General features: G+C 36.8%; 1 protein-coding gene across 3 annotated transcripts in view; it reads left to right on the forward strand.

Moving 5' to 3' along the window:
* ZNF148 (zinc finger protein 148) overlaps positions 1 to 16,001 on the forward strand; it is a 133,587-nt gene that overhangs the window by 64,414 nt on the left and 53,172 nt on the right. For all 3 annotated transcript variants that reach the window (XM_057545334.1, XM_007182782.2, XM_057545335.1), the window contains one exon: positions 12,676 to 12,801. In XM_057545334.1, the coding sequence (XP_057401317.1) occupies positions 12,676 to 12,801 (126 nt within the window). The remainder of the gene's footprint in view (positions 1 to 12,675; positions 12,802 to 16,001) is intronic.

Raw genomic sequence — 16,001 nt, forward strand, 5'->3', positions numbered from 1 at the left:
TACTCTAGGATAATCACTAACATTTTGTTGTTAGTATTTTAGTGTTTCCTTTTTTTGTTTGTTTTTCTGCATATGTTGTGTTTATGTAAAATGTGCTGCATATGTATTTGTGTTTGTGTAAAATTGTAAAAATATATTTATCAACATATTTATCATTTAACCTTAAACCATGAGCATCTCACTATGTCAATATTATTCAAAAGTAAGATTTCTAATTACTGTATGTCATATAGCTGTATTGTAATTTATCTCACTCTTTCTTTACTGGGTATTAGACTGTTCATACTTTATTTATGATCATAAATAATATTGTGAAGTTACATGTAGGCATTGTTGTCATGTGAGATTATTTCTTTAGTACAGATTTTCTTAAGACTCTTGATTATATACTGGCCAATTTATAGTCCACAAATGTTGATCAATTTATTCTCCCTCTAGTAGTGTATGAGATTCCCAATTTAATGTCTTTTTAAATGATCTGGAGTAGGAAATGTGAAATATAATTTCCAGATTTGTATGTGATACTGAGAAAAAAGAAAAACAACTGGACTTGGTCTTGGGTTGGGAGTGGAGAAGAAAATTAAAAGATGTCTTTAGATGGGAGACTGGGATATAATACAGCATATTGAAAGGCACAGGGAAGAAAAGAAAGGCAGGGAGTTTGGAAGGAGGTTCTGATGTGAAAAAAGGTTTTATTTTTAGCAGTATTGAGTTTTAGATAATAGGATGTCTAAGTGGAGATGCTCTGTATAAATTGGTAATCTTCTATGCGTCTAAGCAATTACGCATCTGCAATTGTGTAATAATAATTAATAACCATAGATATTTATTTAGAACTTGAAGGTTTTCAGGGTGCTTTTTATGTAATCTCATTTGATTGTCTGATGTGTATAAGCTGGATATTATTACTACCACTAATAAACAGATGAGGAAATGATTATGATAATCAGTAACATCAAAAAATCAACTATATATTGCTATGTACTATAGTTGATACTTTACATATATAATCTCTTTTAACTCTACAGAAATTCTGTGAAGAATATTCCCTCCATTTATAGGTGAAGAAAGTTCCAAATGATTAAATTTTAGTTGTTTAGCCTCACGCTGCTAGTATTACTCTTTGGGATTAGATTGTATTTCTTTTAACTCCCAACCTTTGCTTTTTAAAATTTTTCCATACTACTTATGGAAGCCAAGTTTACCCAATAATAATTGGAAGAGAAGGGATTGAAACTCAAGTCTTACGCTTCAATAAATATTGTTGACATTTTTCCACTTTGGTTTTTTTAAAATTATTTCCTTTCTCTTGGACCACTAGAAGTTCTTTCCACATTCTGGCAGCAACCTAACTATAGTTTATATAAGGGAAAATGAAATATGTTTGTGTAAAAATCATTTTAAATAAGTTTGATTAATTTAGATTTTTAAGAAGCAGTTATATTGGGTTGGCCAAAAGGTTCATTCGGTTTTTTTCCGTAAGATGGCTCTAGTAGCACTAAGTTGTCTTTAACTTCATTCGAAACAATTTTGTTTGATGGTATTGTGACAGCTGTCATATCAGTATGCATTTAAAAAAATATATCAAAATAGGTGAATTTTTGTGTAGCCATTTTAATATTGAAGATGGAAGAAAAAAAGCAACATTTTCTGTGTATTATGCTTTATTATTTCAAGAAAGGTAAAAACCCAACTGAAATGCAAATGGAGAAGGTGCTGTGACTGATTGAACGTGTCAAAAGTGGTTTGCGAAGTTTCCTGGAGATTTCTCCCTGGACGATGCTTCTCAGTCGGGTAGACCGGTTGAAGTTGATAGTGATCACATCAAGACATTAATTGAAAACAATCAGTGTTATACCACGAGAGAGATAGCCGACATACTCAATATATCCAAATTAAGCTTTGAAAATCATTTGCACCAGCTTGGCTATGTTAATCGCTTTGATATTTGGGTTCCACATAAGTTAAGTGAAAAAAACCTTCTTGACTGTATTTCCGCATGTGATTCTCTACTTTTTTTTGGAAGCATTTTTAAAAAATTAACTAATTTATTTTTGGCTGTGTTGGGTCTTTGTTGCTGCGGGTGGGCTTTCTCTAGTTGTGGTGAGCGGGGGCTACTCTTTGTTGTGGTACGCGGGCTTCTCATTGCAGTGTCTTCTCTTGTTGCAGAACACGGGCTCTAGGCGTGCAGTCTTCAGTAGTAGTGGCACGTGGGCTCAGTAGTTGTGGCTCTCGGGTTCTAGAGCACAGGCTCAGTAGTTGTCACGGGCCTAGTTGCTCCAAGGTGTGTGGAATCTTCCTCCAGGGATTGAACTCATGTCCCCTGCATTGGCAGGCGGATTCTTTTTTTTTTTTTTTTTAACATCTTTATTGGAGTATAATTGCTTTACAGTGGTGTGTTAGTTTCTGCTTTATAACAAAGTGAATCAGCTGTACATATGGCAGGCGGATTCTTAACCACTGCGCCACCAGGGAAGTCCCACGATTCTCTACTTAAACGTAATGAAAACGTTCCATTTTAAAAACAAATTGTGACGAGCGATGAAAAGTGGGTACTGTACAATAATGTGGAATGGAAGAGATTGTGGGGCAAGCGAAATGAACCACCACCAACCACACCAAAGGCCGGTCTTCATCCAAAGAAGGTGAGGTTGTGTATATGATGGGATTGGAAGGGAGTCCTCTATTATGAGCTCCTTCCGGAAAACCAAGCGATTCATTCCAACAAGTACTGCTCCCAGGTAGACCAACTGAAAGCAGCACTCATCGAAAAGCGTCCAGAATTAGTCAACAGAAAACACATTATCTTCCATCAGGTTAATGCAAGACTGCATGTTTCTTTGATGACCAGGCAAAAACTGTTACAGCTTGGCTGGGAAGTTCTGATTCATCCACCATATTCACCAGACATTGCACCTTCAGATTTTCATTTATTTCGGTCTTTACAAAATTCTCTTAATGAGGGCTTCCCTGGTGGCGCAGTGGTTGAGAGTCTGCCTGCCAATGCAGGGGACACGGGTTCGAGCCCTGGTCTGGGAAGATCCCACATGCCGCAGAGCAACTGGGCCCTTGTGCCACAATTACTGAGCCTGTGCGTCTGGAGCCTGTGCTCTGCAACAAGAGAGACCGCGATAGTGAGAGGCCCGCGCACCGCGATGAAGAGTGGCCCCCGCTTGCCACAACTAGAGAAAGCCCTCGCACAGAAACGAAGACCCAACACAGACATAAATAAATAAATAAATAAAAATTCTCTTAATGGAAAAAATTTCAATTTCTTGGAAGACTGTAAAAGGCACCTGGAACAGTTCTTTGCTCAAAAAGATAAAAAGTTTTGGGAACATGGAATTATGAAGTTGCCTGAAAAATGGCAGAAGGTAGTGGAATAAAACAGTGAATACGTTGTTCAATAAAGTCCTTGGTGAAAATGAAAAATGTGTCTTTTATTTTCACTTAAAAACTGAAGGAACTTTTCGGCCATCCCAATAGTAATGGAAGTAACACCAGATTAAGAGATACAAAATAGTGGTTTAAGCCCTAGGGTTGAAATCCAGTAGCTTGGGTAAGACACTTACCTCTGTGAAGTTTTTTTTTTTTTTTTTTTTAAACATCTTTATTGAAGTATAATTGCTTCACAATGGTGTGTTAGTTTCTGCTTTATAACAAAGTGAATCAGCTACACATATACACACGTTCCCATATCTCCTCCCTCCTGCATCTCCCTCCCTCCCACCCTCCCCGTCCCACCCCCCCCAGGCGGTCACAAAGCACTGAGCTGATCTCCCTGTGCTATGCAGCTGCTTCCCGCTAGCTAGCTATTTTACATTTGGTAGTGTGTATATGTCCATGACACTCTCTCACCCTGTCACATCTCACCCCTCCCCCTCCCCATATCCTCAAGTCCATTCTTTAGTAGGTCTGTGTCTGTGAAGTTTTAATTTGTTTATTGGTAACATGAGGATAAAAAATAATTCACAGATTACAGTAAGTAGGATCTCTGTTGCTGGATTTGGAAGACTTGGGTGTAAATTTTGTTTCCCTTAGACAAATAACCTTTCTTAGCCTTAGCTTTCTTATTTGTAAAATGGGATGAAAATGCTAACCTCATAGTCTTATGTAGGATTAAATGCAATAGATTATACAGGATAGAGACCACGAGCACCCCGCTCCATCCCTGCATGCCCAACCATTGTATCCTTAGTACCTAGGACAGTGCCTGGCACATAGTAAATGTCAGATAAATCTTAGTTACTATGCTGAGGAGGAATCGCAAATTTGTAGAACACCATATAAATGCTGGGTTTTTTTAAAATTGAAGAGTAGTTGATTTACAATGTTGTGTTAGTTTCTGGTTTAAAACAAAGTGATTCAGTTATACATATATACATATGTGTGTGTGTGTATAGATATGTAAATATTCTTTTTCACATTCTTTTCTATATTCTTTTCCCTGTGCTATACAGTAGGATCTTGTTGTTTATTTTATATATAGTAGTTTGTATCTGCCAATCCAAAAGTCCTGATTTATCCCTCCTCCGCTCCCTTTCCCCTTTGGTAACCTTAAGTTTGTTTTCTATGTCTCTGAGTCTGTTTTGTAAATAAGTTCATTTGTGTCATATTTTAGATTCCACATATAAGTGATATCATATATTTGTCTTTCTCTTTCTGACTTACTTCACTTAGTATGATATTCTCTAGATCCATCCATGTTGCTGCAAATGGCATTATTTTATTCTTTTTTATGGCTGAGTAGTATTCCATTGTGTATATGTACCACGTCTTCTTCATCCATTCATCTGTCGATGGACATTTAGGTTACTTCCATGTCTTGGCCATTGTACATAGTGCTGTTATGAACACTGGGGTGCGTATATTTTTTCGAATTATAGTTTTCTTCGGATATATGCCCAGGAGTGGGATTGCAGGATCATGTGGCAACTCTATTTTTAGTTTAGAAAAATTATAGAATAGTTTTTTAAAACTTAATTATGAGATAATTTTAGATTTATGACAAAGTTGCAGAAGTAGTACCGAGTTCACATAAACTCATCACCCAGCTTCCTCTAATATCAAAGCTTATGCAACCCTAGTACAGTTATCAAAACCAGGAACTTAATGTTGGTAAAATACTATTAAATAAACTACGACCTTAGTTGAATTTCATCTGTTTTTCCCCTAATATCCCTTTTCTGTTCCAGGATTCAGTTCAGGATTCCACGTTGTATTTAGTTGTATCTTCTTGAGTCTCCATCATTCCATGACAGTTGTTCAGTCTTTCCTTATCTTCTATGACCTTGATAGTTGATGAGTATTGGTTAGTTATTTGTAGACTGTCTCTTAATTTGCGTCTGCCTGATGTTTTCTTTCTTTTTTTTTCCTCTTTTTAAAATATTTATTTATTTATTTGGCTGTGCTGGGTCTTAGTTTGCAGCATGCGGGATCTTCAGTTGCGGCATGTGAACTCTTAGTTGTGGCATGCAGATCTAGTTCCCTGACCTGGAATCGAGCCCAGGCACCCTGCATTGGGAGTGTGGAGTCTTAGGCACTGGACCACCAGGGAAGTCCCTGCCTGATGTTTTCTTATGATTAGATTGAAGCTTTCATTTTTCGACATTCCACAGAAATGTTGTGCTCTTCTCAGTGTATCATATCAGGGAGTATAAAATGTGGAGATATGTCTTATTACAGGTGATATTACACTCTCAGTACTTTGTTAACGTCATATCTGCCAGTTTTTCCCTTAAAGTCACTTTTTTCTTCTTTGTAATTGGCAAATATCTTGTAGGAAATAGTTTGAATCTGCTTAAATATCCTATTTCTACTGAAGTTTTTTCCTACCTATTTAAGCATCCATTGGTGGATCCTGCCAGTTGTAGTTATTAATGTAGTGTTTGCCTAAATGTGAATTTGTATTTTCCTCATTCCTTCTATATTTATGTTAATTGTAGCTGTCCCTTCTCTCCATTTAAAAAATTATTTCCATTTATATCAGAATGGATATTGCCTTATTCTTTGAGTTATAATCTGGTACTGTCATTTATTTTTTTTCTCAAGTTGTTTCAGCTTTGCCTATTAGGAGCTCCTTCAGACAGACCTTTGTGTCCTTTTGACATGTACTCTAGTTTCTGGCACCACAAGATGTTCCAAGGTCATTGTATAGTTTTCCTTGCCCAGCTTTGAAATCAGTTGCTTCTCCAAGGAGCTCCATTTCCTTTTGTTTGGATAATGGTATTTAGAAACTAAGTTTTGGATGCTAGGTGTGTTGGATTTCATTGCTTCTTAGTGATCTCAGCCGACAGAGCTAGGCAGTACATGTGTGTCTACTAACTCACACATGCACACACGTCTATACTAATTTCTTTATGTTGGTTGGGCCCAGACACCTGTATTGAAAGAAATTGAATGGAGAAAAGGGAGGGAATGCAAAATATAGTTAAGATGTATCTAGCTCAGTGGTACTCAAAATTTCTGGTCTTGGGGACCCCTTTATTCTTAAAAATATTGAGGACTCTTAACAGCTCTTGCTTCTGTTGGTTATATATATCGATATTTACCATTTTAGAAATTAAAACTGAGAAATTTAAAATTTTATTTATTTATCAGTAACAAATCCCGTTACATGTTAACATATAGCATATTTTTAATGAAATATAACCCTGTTTATAAATAAAAAATTTTGTGAGAATTTGTTTTACAATTTTACAGATCTGTTTACTGTCTGGCTTATCTAATATTTGCTAATACATTTAGTCTCTGGTGACATCACATGTTAGCTAGCTTCTAGGAAATGCCACTATATACTCATAAGAGGAGAGTGAAAAAAAAATAGGTATCATAATGAAAGTATTTTTGACCTCATGGAGCACCCCACTGGAAAAGGTGTCAGGGATCTTCAGAAGTCCCTGGACCAAACTTTGAGAGCCACTGATAGAGGTGTACTAAAACTCTTACAAAATAAAGGTACATATATAGTAGAAGGATGGATGCAGAAGAACTTGTGTGAGGAACAGCAAAGAACTTAAACCATGATGCTATAGAAGTTAAAAGAATAGAATTTCTGGGTAGGATGGGGGTGGTCAGCACTGTTTCAGGTAAGATAACTTGATTTGATCACTTCTTCCACTTCATCTTATATAGTTATCTAAATTGTAAGATGCTGATATAGCAACCAAAATGCAAATTTATAATGAGAAATATTATAGAGAAGTACACTAGAATGTTTGTTGTGAACTGTGGGTCCCTGAACCTTTTCAAAAGCAAAAGATAGTTATGGACTTTGTCAAACCCTGACAAACGTAGCTCCTTTCAGAAGTTTGCATGCGGTCGGGTCAGGCAGAAAGGGAGGGTTATGGTTCATGATTCACATAAAGGCCTGTCCATCAATGTGCTGCTTTTCTTCCCGGCCCTATTGTGTGGCTTGGTGAGCTTGGAATTAGAAATCTTCCTGTTGACTGGTTATATCTAACTGTTCTTTCCAAAACCATCCTGGAAATAAACACACACACGCATACACACAGAGATGTATTCTTGGTGTTAAATTTCTCTTTTTCTGGACTCCATGAATATTTCTAAATATTGCTACATTATTTAGGCAGTGTATTTGCAGTACAGTTAATTGTTTTATATCTTTCTTTTTACATTTAAACACTTGTAGTACTTGTGGTCACTTTGATTCAATTTGTTTCCTAGGCAGTATTTTGGAACAATTTCCTTCTAGCCATAGTTACACATTCTTCTTATATGACTACATACTGTTTTTACTCTCAGAATAACCATTTCTCTAAGTTTGGTGGCAGTTATTTTGCCTATATGCTTACTACAGATTATTCTTTTGAAAAGTTTGGCCATAAGAGGAAGGAAGTTGCTGGAAATATTTTGCCCCACAAGAATTTATAGGGTAAATTTAAGCGTGCTTTTCAGCAGAGAAGTAGTTGGTGAAGTAAGGGAGATTATTTTAGAGAGGCAGTGAAGCTGCAGAGCCTTAGAGATGGGTGGTAGTGGAATCAGTAGCACAGAGTATAGAGGAAAGCACAAGATGGCTTTCTTTTTTCTTAAACAGGGGTGGGAAGATGAATGAGAATACCTAAAAGAGAAATTGAAAATTGAAAGGAACATACAGCTCCAGAAATGGGGAGATGGTAAGAACAGATACTTCTGCCAAGTGACCTAGGTCTTTTCTGTAAAGTAGATCGTGTAGAATCTTGAAAGCTGAGCTGGGGAGAGTATAATTGATATTATGGGCAACAAGGAGCTATTGTAGATTACCTCATTGGGGAAATGGCAAGAAAACAGTTTTATATTAATTTATTTGTGAAGGAATACATTGGTAGATGATAATGCCCTAAAGGAGCAAGGTTGATAAGGTTAATTGGAATGAAATGCATATGGACGTAGGATATTGAGAATGAAGCGAAAGAAGAGTCCAAAATGATTGTAAGAGGTCACCTTGTTTGCGAGTTAGGGGTAGACCAAAATTTGCAAATGACATGAAATGTTCATCACATTATATGTCTGGCAACATTATTTGAGTATGTTTAAATTTGTTACATTGCTTAATAACAGTATTGAGTGTGGAAGAAAGTTGTTGGGAAGAGTAGCATGTTTGGAAGAAAAAAATTAAAGGGGGATAGATATAGTTGCAGTTATTTCAGATCTCATGAATTTCTCCATTTGGTTCCTGCCCTTATTCCCTGTATCATTCATTTAGATTGAGCCGAATATGTGCCATTTTATTAGTTTATTAGTGTTACTAGTTTTTTTTTTTAAGGCATCAAAACTTCCCATCTGCATTTCAAGACCTTTGGAAAGGAGACCTTGTCATAGAATGTGTTCTCAGTAGCTAGTGTTTTGCTCTGTACATATTAGAATCTCAGTAAATTTAAAGCTTCCATTGTATTACTTTAGACTGACTGAATTTAGCATGTAGCAGGTACTTAATAGCTGTTGAATGAATATGTGAGTGAAAGCTGTTATGAGAAATACAAAAGAAGACTATCTTATTTTCAGATACCAAGATAAGATACAGGTACATGAGATAGTAAAATATAAAAGACATGAAATAAGTCCTGAAAAAGAAGGAGTCATTCTGGATGCTGGGCGTGATTTACTAGTGATTAGAATCAAGGGAAAGATTTTTTCAATATAAAGAGGCCTCTTTATGTTTAACGTTGGGAGAATAAAGAGAGAGTGATAAAAAATGAGGAATACCTCAGTATCATTAAGAGAATATATATTAGAACTAGCAAGAATGAACCAGCTTGGGCAGTGGCAAGGGGTGAGGAAGCATGGGCTCTGCCTCTTGATAGGATGTTGGGGAAGAAGTAAGAGGAATATACAAGGTAGATAGGACATGGGAGTCATGCCTGATGGCTTCCCCAGCCTCAAAGTGGAGGTCCAGAGGGAGCTTTGATCAGCAGGGGTCTTAACAGCTTCAGATGGAGAAGCGTCTGGGTTTAGTCAAATCTTATGAGAGAAGTATGAGTAGGGTGATTGACAGTATTGATGCTATTTCTGGTTTGGTAGTGAGAAAAGCATTGAAATTCAGGCTCTCAAATGTAGGCAGGAGGTTGTACATGGGACTAGGTGAAATGGTAAAGATTAAGCTATGGGGAAGAAACCAGAGGTTTTTCTTGGTTTTGTTTTTTAATCTGACATACTTCCTAGCCTATTGATTTTCTTGATGTTCCAATGAATGTGTTTCAAAAATCCAGCAAACCTGTCTTTTCAACTATCACACATCTGCAGATGCCTGCTTTGATTAATTATACTTTGGTTTATTTTAGGTGAAAAGTAACACTGAGTACTTGATTTTCTTTTAAAGATAGTTCTCAAGGAAATAGTAGGAACTTATAGATGAGTTGTTGTCTCTTTTATCATGCTTAAGCAGTTTACATGTTTTTATAGATTATTGTAGTCTTTCTTGGGCCAAAGAAGATTCATTTTCCCAGACTTTTTGCACCTCATTGTTTCTAGTTGCCTTGTCATTTTCATACCCATCTCTTTATGTTTATGGATTTACCAACATCCTTTCTAAGCACCTTAGGCTGGACCATATACTTTAGTGTGTGGTTGTGTTATATGTAGAGATTACTTTATTCCATTTATGAGTGATAAGCCTGTTGGACTATTCTAAAAATGTAACTTGCTATGTGCCTATTGGTATTCACAATGCTTTGATTCATTGATACCTCTAGGATTTGGTCTGTGCTTTCATAATGTTAAAAGTGTACCTTATATTTGTCAATGCTAGTACCAATATGATCACTTTCCATATATGTGAAAATAGGTAAAAGGTTCAGATATATAAATTAATGTTTTTCACTGTTTGCACATAAAGGTTCTTTGTTTGTGAATAGCTGCTTATTGAAGAACTTATTTGTGAATCTCTCTTACACTCTGCTTGACACTTTTGCTGAAAAAAAGTTCGTCTCATTTTTTTTTAAATTAATTAGTTAATTTATGGCTGCATTGGGTCTTCGTTGCTGTGCGCAGGCTCTCTCTAGTTGTGGCGAGCAAGGGCTACTTTTTGTTGCGGTGCACGGGCTTCTCATTGTGGTGGCTTCTCTTGTTGCGGAGCATGGGCTTTAGGCGCACGGGCTTCAGTAGTTGTGACACGTGGGTTCAGTAGCTGTGGCTCGCTGGCTCTGAGCGCAGGCTCAGCAGTTGTGGCGCACAGGCTTAGTTGCTCCGTGGCATGTGGGATCTTCCTGGACCAGGGCTCAAACTCGTGTCCCCTGCGTTGGCAGGCGGGTTCTTAACCACTGTGCCACCAAGGAAGTCCCCGTCTCCTTCTTACTGCTGCATGCTATATTTTCATGGTTTCTTTGTAATTTATAAGTTGACAAATGTTGGAACTACTTTTTGCTGCAACATAAGACAGAGCAGTTCAGCAGCTGCTTAGTCTGTTGTCATTTCTCCTTGTCTCATACCCAGCTTCAATAGTTGTATTTCAGTAAACATCACTTCAAAGATGGTAACATGTGTGTATTCCAAAGCCTTGTTGGAGGTGACCTTACCATTCTATTTTATGTTTCAAATAATTACACCAAAAGAAGCCATAAGAATGGTCATTAGTACGATTCTCTAACCTGATAGAAAGAATTATTAGCTAAATAATCATTTACAGTCATGTTTCTATGCCTAGGTTCTCCTTGATTTGCAATTCTCACGCCCCCCACATTTCAGGAATTTTTGAAAACTTCCAGTTCTTTATTTGGTTAGTTTGAAATTCCTGGCTTATGTTGTATTTCCCTCATGAACCCCTCTGCACAGCTCTGTCTTCCAGCTTTACATTATGAGTATGTAAGATGTTTATAACCTTTTGCACCCCCTTTTTAAGTGTATTTTTTGAAAATTTAGCCATTAGCACATTGTGTTTCCTGGACTATTATCAAGATTTTTTTGAAAGCTTATAAACAACAGAAATTTATTTCTCACTGTTCTGGAGGCTGGAAGTCTGTGATCAGGGTGCAAGTATGTTCGGGTGAGGGTCCCCTTCCAGGGTGCAGACTTCTCGTTGTGTCCTCACATGGTCGAAGAGTCAGGGATTTTTAATGTATTTCAGAGCTTGTTGAGTTGAAAGTTTCTTAGTTTTAAGATACTTGTGTTTTCATTTCAAGGATAGGTTGAAAATGTAGCACAGCAGGATGACTGTGCACCATCAATTCTGATGAGAATTGATGCTACCATTAGTGGTCATAGAACCTCCATATATGTTTTAAATTAAAAATTTTTTTTTATTTTTGGTTGTGTCAGGTCTTAGTTGCTGCTCATGGGCTCCTTAGTTGTGACATGTTTGCTCCTTAGTTGTGGCATGCGAACTCTTAGTTGCGACATGCATGTGGGATCTAGTTCCCTGACCAGGGATTGAACCCACGTCCTCTGCATTGGGAGACGGATTCTTAACCACTGTGCCACCAGGGAAGTCCCCATATTATTTTTTAGGACACGCAACTCTTCACATCTGTGAGAACTGAGATCTAAAGATGAGATAACATTGTTGACATCTTAACATTTCTTGTTATCATGTAGCTAGAATTGTGTCTTGTACATAGCAGGGGCCTAAAACCATATGCAGTTCTATAAACACACATTTGGTGATGGTTTGTTGTAGAGGCCAGGAAAATACTGGCTAAGATATTGCCAAAAACATTGAACTTAAAGATAATTAGATTTCATTGTTAGTTTATCATTCCTTTTTTGATGAGATTACCTTTTAGAATTTTGTGCTGTTTTTGTGATGTTTTGTAAATTAAGAGAAACCCATCATGGAAGTCTGAATACCCCTTTTATCCCCCAGTATTTTATTGATTTTGGAATTTAACCTTTTTTTGTGCCTTTAACTTTAACATCAGTTTCCTTAAATGTGGGAGTGGAATTGTGTCCTCACTTCTCCTTTATTCTGCGAGGTCTTATTATCTTTTCCCAGGACATTTTAGTCTTTTTCTTTCCAGATAAATTTTTGTAAAATCCTAGTTTATTCCCTCAATTTATATACTGTTGATTCTTATATATCAATTACATATTAATGAATTCTTCAACACACCCTTTACTTGCACACACAAATAATTATTTTGGGAGCACCTGTAGGTAGGTTTAGCAGAGGATTAAGCATGCAATGGCTTTTTGTCACAATAGACTTCTTGTTTATTTCTAAAATTGGCTTTTTTTTTTTAACAGATAAGTGTAAAGCAGGAAATTACTTTTACTGATGTATCTGAGCAACTGATGAGAGACAAAAAACAAATCAGAGAGCCAGTAGACTTACAGAAAAAGAAGAAACGGAAACAACGTTCTCCTGCAAAAGTAAGAGAATATTTTAAGGTGGTGGTTCCTAACATATTACTCCCATACAATTGCTTAATCTTATTGGCAGGAATCTGGCTGGACCATAGGCAACATAAAAGTCTCATGTGGCTTAGTAAAGTTGGAATGTTGCATCAGCTTCACCACGAGAAAGGAAGGGATGCTTGTCTGAATGGAGGTGGGGGGCCACTGCTTTCAATTTTTCCACTTCCCTTTCACTGTGTTTTGTTTTTGTTTTTTTTTTTTTTTGAAAACAAACTTTTCTTGCCTCATGTCTCTCTTTTCTTTAAAAACTAACAGATGGTATGCAGTTCCCTTGCTTCTCATTCATATTAGTTTTACTTATTTTAATATATGGTTTCAGGAAAATTCAGTATTGATTACTCATTAGGAAAAGGTTGTGTGATAACTGTGCTAGAATAGAATGTAAGCTCCACGAGGGCAGGGACTAATTTTATTCACAGCTATATCCCAAGAGCCTGGAATAGTAGGCCTAAGGGACTCTCAATAAATACTGTGGGTGAATGAATGGATTAATAAATAAACAAGTGACCCATAAATACTATTAGGAATTGCCTGCCTTTTTTCCTTTTTAGTACAGTAGTAGTTGACTATATATGTAGCATTTTGGTATTCTGGGGAAGTCTCTGAACTCTGTATAGTATAATTTATTTCTTTATAGTTATTTTTCATCTTTTGTTTTCTTCCCTCGTATAGTGAAGAAGGCTTTTTCAAAAAGATTTTATAACATGACCTTTTTATTTTGAGGGCTGCTTGTTTTTGTATTTGTGATTTAAATCATAATCATCATCATTATTTGTATATTTTGTATACTTTGGGTGTGCTGAACCCAGTTTGTACTGGCTTGCCAGAGCTGATTGCTGAGTTTTCAGGAATTTTGCAAGCTGGTGCTAAAACCATTGGTAGCTTGAAATTAGGCATGGTGAGAATATTTACACCATGGAAGTCAGCAACGCAGCCCACTGACTCCTTAAACTGTTGTTAAACATTTACCAACATACCACTGCTTTTGGGATATATAAGCGTGGCTACTGTTTGAAAAATATAGAGACTAAAATAACCCATAGTTACATTTCCTAGAGATGAATACCTTAATTTTCTGCCATATTCCTTTTCTGTTTTCAAATTTGTGTAGATTGTCTGAATTTCCTGATTTGTAACTTAAAGAGTATGTAAGCTATTTTTAAAGTTATTAAAGATTTTTATAAAGATTTTATTACCTGCATAATGAATGTATTATTTTTTGATATATCACATTATATTCAGTGATTGCTCTGTTGTTGGAAAGGTGTTTTCTCTTTGCCTTCATTTTAAATCATGCTGCTCTTGAAATATTTGTGTATGGATCTTCGTGTACTACTAAATCAAAGGGCGTGAACTTTTAAAAAGGTTTCTTTAAAAATAAATGAGTACATAAGCAAGCAAGCAAGCAAAATAAGTAAAGTTTCCTGATAATGTTACTCCTTCCAGAAATGTTGTATCAGTTACATTGCTACCTGCAGTAGACCTAAGGTGTGTCTGTCCATACTCTCACCAGCCTTGAGTATGAAACTTTGTTTTTTTTGTAGCTTAAGATGGGTGTCTTATTATAGTTTAAATTTTAATTTCTTTGGTTATTGGTAATACTAAAACTTGTGTTTTTTTCCCATAATTATTGACATTTTATATTTCATGTTTTGTGCAATCCCTTTACCCCCCTTCCTTTCTTCCCTTTCTTTTCTTGGGGTTAATGTTTTTCTCAGTGATATATGATACTTTTAAAATTTTACATTAATGAATACATAAAGTTCTTTGAGGAAAAAATTAATTTCTAAAATTGAGATAGTGATTATGTTACTTTGGGTTCATTGCTGATCTATGGGGAATCTATTTCAAGTCTTTAAAAATAACATAATATATGTATCAAGTCTTTAAAAATAACATAATATATGTAAGTTGTACATTTTCCTTGATGTTTTATTGCCATGTTTTTTTTTTTTTTTTTTTTTTAATTTATGGCTGTGTTGGGTCCTCGCCTCTGTGCGAGGGCTTTCTCCAGCTGCGGCAAGTGGGGGCCACTCCTCATCGCGGTGCGCGGGCCTCCCACCATCGCGGCCTCTCTCGTTGCGGAGCACAGGCTCCAGACGCGCAGGCTCAGCAATTGTGGCTCACGGGCCCAGTCGCTCCGCGGCACGTGGGATCCTCCCAGACCAGGGCCCGAACCCGTGTCCCCCGCACTGGCAGGCAGACTCTCAACCACTGCGCCGCCAGGGAAGCCCTATTGCCATGTTTTTGAGTATAATTCTGAAATTCTGACAAAAACTCAGATTATTATCTTCTAGTAGGGTGTTATTTGGAATCTTTATATGTTCTAGGTAGTACAGATCAGATTTTTACAGAGTTTAAGCCATTTTTGCTTATCTAATTTGAGATAAACTCATTTATAATGTATTATCAAAATATTTCTAAGGACATTATTTAAATATTTATATATATATCTATGTAGTTGCTAGATGAAAGATTTGGCCTATTCTGAGTATACTGTATATAAGAAAATGTTTTGGGCAGTCTTTTTAGAGCGTTCTTAGGAGGCTGAAATGACTGGAAATAATATATGGCAGACGTGGATGTGAGAATAACAAAAACAGTTATTTTTAGATTGTCCTGACCTGTTACATGTAATAGGACAGAGAATGGTTGTGGTCTGTTTTTAACACTGGTCTTGCAGTGTCCAGATGAGTGGTTTTGTGTCTGGAGTCTCAGAACTTTGAACATGTGTTTAAACATTCACGCTTTTGATTTTTTTTTTTTTTTTTTTTTTTTTTTTTTTAATTTATTTATTTATTTATTTATTTTTGGCTGTGTTGAGTCTTCGTTTCTGTGCGAGGGCTTTCTCTAGTTGCAGCAAGCGGGGGCCACTCTTCATCGCGGTGCGCAGGCCTCTCACTACCGCGGCCTCTCTTGTTGCGGAGCACAGGCTCCAGACGCGCAGGCTCAGTAGTTGTGGCTCACGGGCCTAGTTGCTCAGCGGCATGTGGGATCTTCCCAGACCAGGGCTCGAACCCATGTCCCCTGCATTGGCAGGCAGATTCTCAACCACTGCGCCACCAGGGAAGCCCACGCTTTTGATTTTTCATTAAAGTAACTCTCCCCTTTCTGTATGAAGAGAAAGAAAACCTTATCTCATGTTTATAAATCAA

The sequence above is a fragment of the Balaenoptera acutorostrata genome, chromosome 4, assembly GCF_949987535.1.
Source record: "Balaenoptera acutorostrata chromosome 4, mBalAcu1.1, whole genome shotgun sequence".
NCBI classification, from domain to species: domain Eukaryota; kingdom Metazoa; phylum Chordata; class Mammalia; order Artiodactyla; family Balaenopteridae; genus Balaenoptera; species Balaenoptera acutorostrata.